The 9,489-nt window shown below is 51.8% G+C and overlaps 1 protein-coding gene and 1 long non-coding RNA gene across 2 annotated transcripts; one reads left to right on the forward strand and one right to left on the reverse strand.

Moving 5' to 3' along the window:
• Positions 1-1,767: 1,767 nt before the first annotated feature.
• On the forward strand, positions 1,768-9,008 carry OVOL2 (ovo like zinc finger 2). Its single transcript, XM_039569215.1, has 4 exons — positions 1,768-1,974; positions 2,666-2,856; positions 5,052-5,241; positions 7,833-9,008. Exons 1-4 carry the CDS (start codon positions 1,875-1,877, stop codon positions 8,141-8,143), a joined length of 792 nt encoding a protein of 263 aa, XP_039425149.1. The 5' UTR covers positions 1,768-1,874; the 3' UTR covers positions 8,144-9,008.
• Positions 6,798-8,102, reverse strand: LOC109950954. The gene is made up of 3 exons (XR_002273320.2): positions 8,012-8,102; positions 7,772-7,935; positions 6,798-7,460 (listed from the first exon to the last, which is right to left on the reverse strand). It is a non-coding gene; the product is annotated as an uncharacterized LOC109950954 (long non-coding RNA).
• Positions 9,009-9,489: the final 481 nt, after the last annotated feature.

The raw sequence follows: 9,489 nt of genomic DNA on the forward strand, positions 1-9,489 counted from the left end.
ACAGCAAGCTCTCGGCTTGGGAGCGCTCTGATTAATGTCATTTGCTACCTCTTTCGGCTTAAGAGACAAGGAATCATTAAAATAAAAGAAACCACAAGTTGAAAGCACTGCAAAAAAATCAATTAAGCCCCACATAGCTGTATTTTGTCCTGGAGCAAAATCTCAGACATAACAGAGAAATTACATAGCCTTAAAGAGAAAGAGAGAAAGGGAAGGTTTTATGTGCGGTCTTGCTGAGGTATTGCCCGAAGCCATGCTGAGGTGGCTTCTCACCTGGTACCTGCAGAGACTGTAAACTCCCCACAGGAGTAGGGGGAGCAAGTAGGTGCTGGGAGATCCTACTGGAAGTACAGATTGCTGGAGGAGCTCCCTGGCGGTGCATCACCCGATGTGGGGCTGGAGCTTTATCCCTGGGGCTCCAGGCTGTCCTACACCCCCAGTCTCAGAGTCTCAGGCCCCCACAAGAGCTCATGCCCAAAAGACTAACGGGGACATGCATCGAGCAGAGCTCTTTCATTTGGCCGTGATACTTGAAGGCGTGTTCTTTGCAGAGGCTCCAGGTCCAGCCCCTGAAGTTAAACCTTTGTCTCAATGAAACCAACAGTGAAACTCCCATCAATTCCCCCCGGTCTGTGCTCTGCCCTGTGGGAGGAAAGCGGCACCCTCAGAGAGGAGTGACTCCGTTTGAAAGGCCTCTTCCTTCATGTGGGGAAACAGCTCCTGGTGCTCATTCCCGCAACTGCTCCAGCCCGGTGCCGTCTCTGCCGCAGGGATGAGCTTGGGGAGGGAGGCACCAAGTGCATTTCCACTGCTTTGAATAAAAAAGCAGATTGAACAGGAGGCAGGAGAAGGAATCCCTGAATGTTGTTAAACACCCAAGGCCACGCCAGGCACAGGCTCTGCTCGCCGACTTCTTGTGGGTTTTATTCTGTTTCTTTTGCTTCCTTCCCCAATACTCTAACCTCTTGTCTTTGTTTCATTTCCACTTTGGGAAGAGGGGGAAGACGACAAGAGGCAAAAAAACTAAAAAAAAAAAAAAAAAAAAGGAGGGGGGGAGAGAAAAAGCTGTGACACGTTTTTAATTTTAGATCAATGACTGAAAAAGAATAAAAATCTTTTTTTTTTTTCCTCTTTTCTTAACAGAAGAAAGGCTGGTCATTAAGAAAAATAATAACAACTTTCTCTTCCTGCTGCTGCCCCGAGGACAGCTCGGCCTCTCCCGGCGCCTCGGCAAGTCTTCCCCTCGACGGGCTGTCCCGGGGGGGGTCTCCGCTGAGCCCCCCGTGGGCGGCGGGACCCGCACCCGCGAACGGGGAGCAACCCTGGCCCCCATTCCCAGCAGGGCATCCCGGTGTGGCGACAGAGAAAGGGCCAGCGGGTCCGGCCCGGCGGGGGCTCCGCCGGCGGGGCGCGGGCAGGCAGCAGCGGGGGTCTCCCCTCCTCGTTTGGGTTTTTGGTTTGGTTTTTTTTGTTTGTTTGGTTTGGTTTTTTTTTCTTTTTTTAATTTTCAGACGTTAAATTCTTTTGCAAACATTCATGCCTTAGGAAGGGCTGGAACAAAGCTCAGCTGCTCCAACCGGTCGGACAGGTAAGCAGACTTGTTGACACCGTTATGTTTGCAGCACGCATGCTCCTTCCCAAGTTTCCTGGTGCATTTTTCTATTCCACCTTATGAAACTTTCCTCCCCCCCCCCACCCTCTCCCCTCTCCTCCCCTCCCCTTCCCCTCCCCGCGCCTCAGCGGCTCTGCCCGGTGCGTGCGGTCCCGCTCCCCCGGACGGCAGCGCAGCGCCCGCGCCCCGTCGGGCTGCGGGCGGGCGGCGGGGCTGAAGCGGCCGCTGCGCTCCGTGCCCAGCCGTGCCCCCTGCCCTCGCCATGCCCAGAGCCTTCCTGGTGAAGCGCCGGAGCCCGCAGCCGGCGGTGCGCAGCTGGGATGGGCTGCCCGACGAGGAGAGAGCCGACACCTACATCCCAGGTACGGCGCCGGCGGCCGCCGCCCCGCGCCGGGCGCCGCCGGGAGGGACGGAGGGAGCGGGGTCCCCGCGCTCCGCCGAGGGGGCGATTTGGGGAGGGGGCTTTGCCGGGCCGGGGGAGCCCCGAGGGGGCGGGCGGCGGCTTAGAGAGAGTTGTGCGAAACGCGGTGGAGGGCACGGGGACAACACTCGGGGGAAAAGTCCCCGGGCAGCGGCAGGGGTGCCAGCCCCGCCGGGCCGTGCCGCCCCCATGCCTGGCAGCGTCTCCCACCCCGGGGAGCCCTCGGGTATGGCGGGGCGGGGAGGTGGGGGGGAATGTGTGTGTGTGTGTCCAGGAAGGTGGGAAACCTCGTTTGCATGAGAAAGGTGGCTGGGGGAGGAGAAGGAAGGACCCAGGCGGGAGGGGGGGGTGATGTACTCCTGGCCTCCCCCTCTCCTCCTCCTCCTCCTCCCGCTCCTCCTGCCCTTGCCCGGGGTATAACGGGAAGGCGGCGGAGCTGGCTTGTTTGAACTTTGGGACCGTTCGTGTTTGAGTTTCCGATTGCAGCGTGAGCCGGGGATCCTCCCCCGCCGCCAGCGGCCCGCACGCAGGTTAAACACCGGGGCCCGCCGGCTCCCGCCCGCCGCCTCCCTCCCCTGCCCTGCCCGCGGCTCCGGGGTCCCCCGCTTTATCGCATCCCCACCCCGTTGCAGGCGGGATCGGCTGCGTGCTGCTGGGATATGAAGACAGCTGCAGCCTGGAGAGCAGCGGCAGCAGCGGGACCCGGGACGCCGAGCCCAGCGACCCCCCGACGCCCCAACCTGCCCCCGGCGAGCTGGGCACAGCCGGGGGGATGCTGCTGGACCTGGCCGTCAAGCGCCCCATGGTCAGGTCAAAAATCAAGGTAAACGCCTGCACCACAACCATCTTTTCTCTGGCAATGGCGTGACCCCAGTTCAAGGTCAAGGCCTGGCTGCTGCCCAGGGACACCAGGTGACAACTGTCCCTTGGGCTCTCTTTGTGAGTGGCGACAACACCTGTCCCGCACACCGAGATGGAGGCCTGCGAGAACAGCCGGCCGTAGGATGGCAGCAGCAGGGCAAGCCTCCTAAGAGATGTGCCATAATCTTCCAGTGCCCTTTGCCTTCTCTTATCCTTACCTGGGACGTGCTGCCCCTGACCTGCTTGGCTTGGCTCCCGCAGGAGCTCTGAATCCAGCCAGGAAGGACCAGCCCTGGCAGCTAGGAGTCATGCCCCATGGTGCGTGGGTGGATCTTGTTCCTTAGCGTGGGGCCTCCTTAAAAGCTGCCTTCTAGGTTGTACTCAAGCCTTCACCAAGAGGGGCTGGGTGAATCTTCACGCTGCCCCCTCACACCTTGACCTATCAAGAAAGCAGCTGAAGGTTCTCCTCCATAGCTGTGAAAGACCATTGCCACCTTGAGGTCGACCTGCAGGCTTGGGTGAAATGAAGCAATCATCTGTTCCCTGAGTTTGCTGAAGAGCCTCTCTTCCTGCAAGGGCAGGAGCCCTGGCTGTCTGGGTGTTCTTGGGCAGAACCAGCAGAGCAGAGCAGTGATTTCCCTCCCAAGGCTGAGAAGGCAAATTGCTCACGGCGCCTCAGGTCCTCGTGGTACCTAAGAACTCAACACCGAGCTCCCAAACAGCGCCGTCTCTCTCTGAACGTCCAGGGTCCCCTCAGCAGAGTTGGAGCCAGGCCACCCCAGTGCTAGGCAGGAGGAGATGTGTTTACCACTGGTAGTTATCACCTCGTTAAACCCTGGCTGCTGCTTTGCTGGATGGAGCTGTAAAAATTACCATTGTCTGTGCCGGGCTGACAGCCTTTCAGTCACCGTGTTCTTAAGTCTCATGATTAGGTTTCGCCCCGGTTATATGCAGCTGCTTGAGGTGGAGTCATAGCCCTGTTGCCCAACAGATTCTTCCCAGATGGCTCCCCCTCCAGTTTCACAGCTCGTGGTTTCACAGCTGCCGTTTTCTTTAATCTTTCTTTACAATTTCGAGTAGCGTTGCTTCGGTAGTAAGCAAAGGAGGAGGACCGGGAAAAATAACTGGCTCTTCAGGAAAAAGAAACCCCAGATGTATTCCCGTCTTTGTGAAGAGCCTGCCCTCCCACTGTTTGACTTTAACCTACTTTGTATAATTTAACCTGGGCTATTAATGTCTGTCACAGCAAAACCTCGTTTCAGCAGAGCTGAGTTTTTTCAGCTGATGGATGTGTGCCCGTGGTCCTGTCTGCTCTGCTGGCTTTCCCTCATCCCGGGCGTCTAACAGTGTCCGTGTGTTCTACCAGGAATAATTAAACCAGCAGTGCAGTATTTACATTTTCCAGACATTCCTCTGAGGAGCGATCTTCCCAGGAGCTGAATCATCAGCGTCTTCTTTAGTTATGTCATGGTGTTGGCAAAATGCTTTCGGTGCTAGGAGCAGGAATCAGGAGGTTACCCCCCAATGTCACCCTGCTGTTAATTAACGAGCCGGGGACACCAACGGGGGGGGGGGAGATTAGGGCCATTGTTTCAGTCTCTGCTGAGTCAGCACAACGTGCCTTGGGCTTATCTCTCCAAAACCACCTTTTTATCACTGCTGGCTGGTTTTTGAGGGACCCGGAGCAGTTGGAGGCGTGACTAGTGAAGGCGCTGCGTAACACAACTCTCTCACACCAGAGAGGACTTCCCTTCTCCATTCAGGATACCAGCTGAGTGCAGGAGCAAACACACGAGTTGTCCCACAGAAAGGTGCTCATAGCCGAAGCCCTCATGTTCATGGATGTAGCCAGACGAGGGTTGCTGCCTCTGGAAGGAATGCATTACACAGAATTTGTTTTAATCCCTGAATCCAAGCTGGCCAGAGATGCCTCAGTCCCAAACGGTTCACGTTGAGTCCCCCCACTTGATAGCAAGGAAAGCGTGAAGGTTTCACCCCGCAGTGAAGCATTCAGCCCGAATGCTTTCACTTTTCGTTTCTAACAGATCCCAATATTTCTTTTAATGCCACAATAAGTCCTGCTTATTTCGCTTTATTTCTTCTGTTGGTGCTCTGTTGTTCATCCCAATGCTCACGCAGTCCTCTCCCACTCCTCAGTTCACCACGGGCACCTGTAACGATGCTGCCCTGCATAGCTGCGAGCTGTGTGGAAAAGGCTTTCGCCTGCAGAGGATGCTCAACCGTCACATCAAGTGCCACAGCCAGGTGAAGAGACACTTGTGCACCTTCTGTGGAAAAGGCTTCAACGACACCTTTGATCTGAAAAGGCATGTCCGGACCCACACTGGTGAGAATGCGTTCCCTGGGGACCCGTGGGAGGCTCCGGGGAGAAGGGGTGGGATGGAACAAGGACAAGGAGAGGGTGAGGGTAACCTGGCAAGACCATAACACAAAGCCCTGGTTAACAACATTTGCCAAAAATAGTGGCAGTGCAGTGGAGGATGGAGTGGAGGATGCAGTGGAGAAAAGGGGAATATGTGAGCATGGACGGGGAAAAGTCCTGGGAATGATGAACTCTGAGGAGAACTAATGAAATCCGTGTGAAGCAGTGAGGGTTGCAGGACCTGCCATCCACGCCTCACGTAGGCACAGCAGCCCTGTGCTGCCATGCCTGGGGCATCGAAGCTGGGATAACCCACCAGGATAACCCTCCGGGATAGCAAATCACTGCACGTTATCAGTGTGCAGAGATGAGTGGAGGCAGGAGCTCGATGAAAATGCTTTGCCCTCTAGAGGCAACGAGCAGCAGTTTCCTGGGCTTTTTGCTGTTGAGAGCCTTCCCAGCTGATCGTTGGCAGGATGGGATCATGGCTAGATTTTGGCACCGTCTGGAGAGACCAGGGTGTGGTTCATGCTGTGCCTCCCCCAGGCTGGAGGGATGTGCTGTCTGTGGCCACTCTGCAGTGGGGTCAGTTCCTGAGTCCATCCCAAATAGCAGTGCTTGTGTTTCTGTTGCCTCAAATCCAGCTCACTGTTCCTAGAAGTTCTTACCTCAGCCTGGAGCAGGGAGAAGGCTGCCAGATTGATTGGCTTTTTTTTCTTGGTGGAAGCAGTGGCTTAAATAAACATCAACCCCATGCTCACTGAGGGCAATGCTGGCTGTTCCAAGCAGGCTTTGATTTCGCACTGTTGGGCACCCAGAAGGTGCATCCACCACATTTCACAGGCACATCCCATCTTTCCAGATGTGTGGTCACCCAGTGGGAGCTGGAGACTATTTGGGCTTGCTCTGCAGAGCCCCTTTGTTGGTTTAGGCCCCATTAACCAGGTGAACTGCTAGAGGTGACACAGGGATGTTGGTAGGCAGCAGCTGTTTCTAACTAGTAGAGTGCCCAAAACCAATGACACCCATTTGGATGGGAAGGCATTGGCTGGAGCCAATGTTTTGGGCTGTTTGGGTTTGTTTGCAAAGCTTTCATGTGGAAAGGAGAGCTGCTGGCTGCAAGCAGGGAGCTGCCACTGGGGTATGGCTGGAGTGTGGAGTCAGTGCTTCCAAAAGAAGTGATTTTTCAACCTGTCCCCTCATCAGAGAGTCAGAAACTAAATCCAAGAGGGTCTCTGGTCAGAATCATTTAAAATGATTCCTAAATTATCTAAAATGATTCCTAGGTGATGAAGAGGTTCCCACAGTCCTGATGGGCTGTGCCATCCTGGCACTACCCTTTCTGTGCTTCTGTTCCTGCCTATGGAGCACTGGAGCAGGCACCGAGGATGGTGAAGGTTTAAATTGCCTTCAAATGAGCATGAAACAGCTTTTTGTGTGTGAATTCTAAAGACAGTTTGGGCTTTCTCTCCAACTGCAGTTTAATGGAAATGAAGCAATTTCACAGCAGCAGGCATTAGGAAGCTTTTGTCTTGATAGTTTAATCTGGTGCACTGGGATAACCTCTTTTAACTAAACAAAAATGCAGTTGAGATGCTGCTTATTGGAACTTCTATTTAGCTTGGATTTCTGGTAGAAAAATCAGCTCCTGACTGGTAACTTAATGCAATCACAAAGTTACAACTGTCTGAACAGACCAACCTGGTGTACCCATTTCTGCCTGGCTCACTATAGGTCTGATCTTCCAGACCCTGGCATTCCATCTTCCCTGGGGAAAAGCAGGGGTTAGGTAACTCCTTATATCAGTTTTAAGGGTGGTTTTTGCTTGGAAACTCACTGATCTAGTCTAGTAAGTGGAATTCCAGCTGGTTTAGGTTCTTTCAAGTGTTGCTACATCCTCAGCTATTTAAGCACTGTGGGGGGGGGGGGTTGTTGTTGTATCAGTGTTGATTGGTGGTAAAATTGATTTTTGTGATGTTGGTTGTCTGGGCATTCAAATCACAAGTCAGTTCCTTGTCCCTCCTCTGGAAACACACAGACTTATTTCTTTCATCTTCCTGGCACTTCTTTTCTACAATTTCTAATCTCAGTCATCAAATCTGTATTGTATGAAAGCGCTCTCGCTCCTTTGAAGCACTTGGGATCGCTGGACATTCACTGATGTTCACTGAAGTCTCATTAAACTAAAAGAGAAAAATTAAAGTCTTACCAAGACAGAAGTTTTTATTCATTATAAAATCTGAAACCGATAGTTTTACCTAATCACAGGATTTCAAATAGTCAGGGGTCTAAAATAAATTTCGTAGGAGTTGATAATGGCTGCCTTAGGACCAAACCACCAATGGGCATCTGTTATCCTCAGCATCTGTCTGTGCCTTCTCAAAACATTCCTAGGTTTTCTATACCTGAATATGAGAACCCATTCCTGAACACCTTAGCCTGAAAGCAGGATGTTTTGTTTAGAGAGGTAGTTCCTGGGCTGCTAGATACGTACTCAGCAGCTGAGGTGAGGAGACACAACTCGGGATGGTAACCCCTGTGTTTTCCCGCTGCAGGGATTCGTCCTTACAAGTGTGAGGTTTGCAACAAGGCCTTCACGCAGCGCTGCTCGCTGGAGTCGCACCTGAAGAAGATCCACGGCGTGCAGCAGCAGTACGCCTACAAGCAGAGGAGGGACAAGCTGTACGTGTGCGAGGACTGTGGCTACACGGGCCCCACGCAGGAGGACCTGTACCTGCACGTCAGCGGCGTCCACCCCGGCAGCGCCTTCCTGAAGAAAACCTCCAAAAAACTCGCAGCTGTTCTGCAAACCAAACTGAGCCCCGTCCTGCAGAGGAACTCCAAAGAGGATGGCAAGGACGAGTGACACGGGGGCTCGCAGTGCTCGACAGCAATGAAGTTTACATGTAGGACTATATATATTATTTTTTTAAGAACAATTTTGAAAGGATCACCTGAAATTAAAGGGATGCTTTTGTTAACGGGACTCTCTTGATGTTGGTAAAACCTCAACTTGACAGAAATATTCCCATTTGTGATGGAAGCATCAGACTTTTTTTTATCTGGCCAATAAAAATGGAATGCTTGCAAAGGCTGTCACCTCTCAGATGGAGTATTTACTGAACTGACATTTGGGCAATCTGTTTTCTGTTCCAGCTCTACCACAGGTCTGAACACCCCTGACAAATCAGTTCACTTTTCCCCAGTGTATTTTGTAAAGTTAATAACTGTTACCTCCTGTGCAAACTACTTATGAGAGGTTTGGGTGAAAAGTGTTGGGTAAGAGTGGTACTCTATGCAACATTAATTAAAGTGCCTTAAGAACAGGAGTGCATTGCATCAGCAAATGAGTTAAAATGTGCAAATACCCTTAACTCTGCCCCCTGTGCAGTCTGCTAACAAGTTATGGGAGTGGGATCCAAGGTGAGTTGAAAACTCTTCTCAAAGGATGCAGAACGTTTTCTTCCCAAAGTTTCTCTACTAGCAAATGACATTATTCCAGGGCAGACTTTTGGTTGTGTCTTAGGTACTTTAAGCCATGAATTTACTTTTGTCATGTTGATATACAAGTGAAATCTTAACTCTGACATTTCTGGATTTGTCATGCTCACTTTGAGGATTATGACCACATCCTTTTAACATACACCAGTATCAACCCAGAAACCCAAAGAAAGCACTGTAATGACTTGAAAAGAAGTATTTTCTGTCATGATGAAATGCAATTTTGTGCATATTTTATGGTGTGTGTGTGTGTGTGTTTGGGGATTTTTTTTTCTCTTTTATATTCAAGTGCCTGTTCGTTAATACAACAATGCCATGAAAAGTGGGGCTGAGCTTGTGTCTTCTTCAGGAGATCAGTGCAAAACTGCAGGCACCAATCTGGCTGCTCCTCTATGACCACTGTCAGTGTAGAAGGCTCCTCCCACCTAAAATACAAAGTCAGGCACAGCCAGGACCTTCACCGTCACTGCTGCTAAAATGAGAGATTCTGAGCAACTTTGCAAGAATTGTAAAAAAATCTTTTCAACTTGCTTCAATTTTGTACAGGCACCTGCTTGGGTTTTCATGGGGAAAAACTTCTAGGGGTCTTCAAAACATTCCTAAGGATAATAATACTTTATTCAACACAACTGTTGGTGCTTGGGCCCTTGAAAACGAGGATAATAAAGTGATGCCACTGTGCTAAGAACAAACTTATCCTATGTAGCAGGA

The sequence above is a fragment of the Corvus cornix genome, chromosome 3 (genome assembly GCF_000738735.6).
Source record: "Corvus cornix cornix isolate S_Up_H32 chromosome 3, ASM73873v5, whole genome shotgun sequence".
NCBI classification, from domain to species: domain Eukaryota; kingdom Metazoa; phylum Chordata; class Aves; order Passeriformes; family Corvidae; genus Corvus; species Corvus cornix.

Excerpts from the sequence above, each read along its gene's own strand:
- OVOL2 (XM_039569215.1), top strand. The coding sequence starts at position 1,875 with ATGCCCAGAGCCTTCCTGGTGAAGCGCCGGAGCCCGCAGCCGGCGGTG. Across the intron at positions 2,857-5,051 it reads TGGTCAGGTCAAAAATCAAG|TTCACCACGGGCACCTGTAA; the intron begins GTAAACGCCTGC and ends CCCACTCCTCAG. Across the intron at positions 5,242-7,832 it reads GCATGTCCGGACCCACACTG|GGATTCGTCCTTACAAGTGT; the intron begins GTGAGAATGCGT and ends TTCCCGCTGCAG.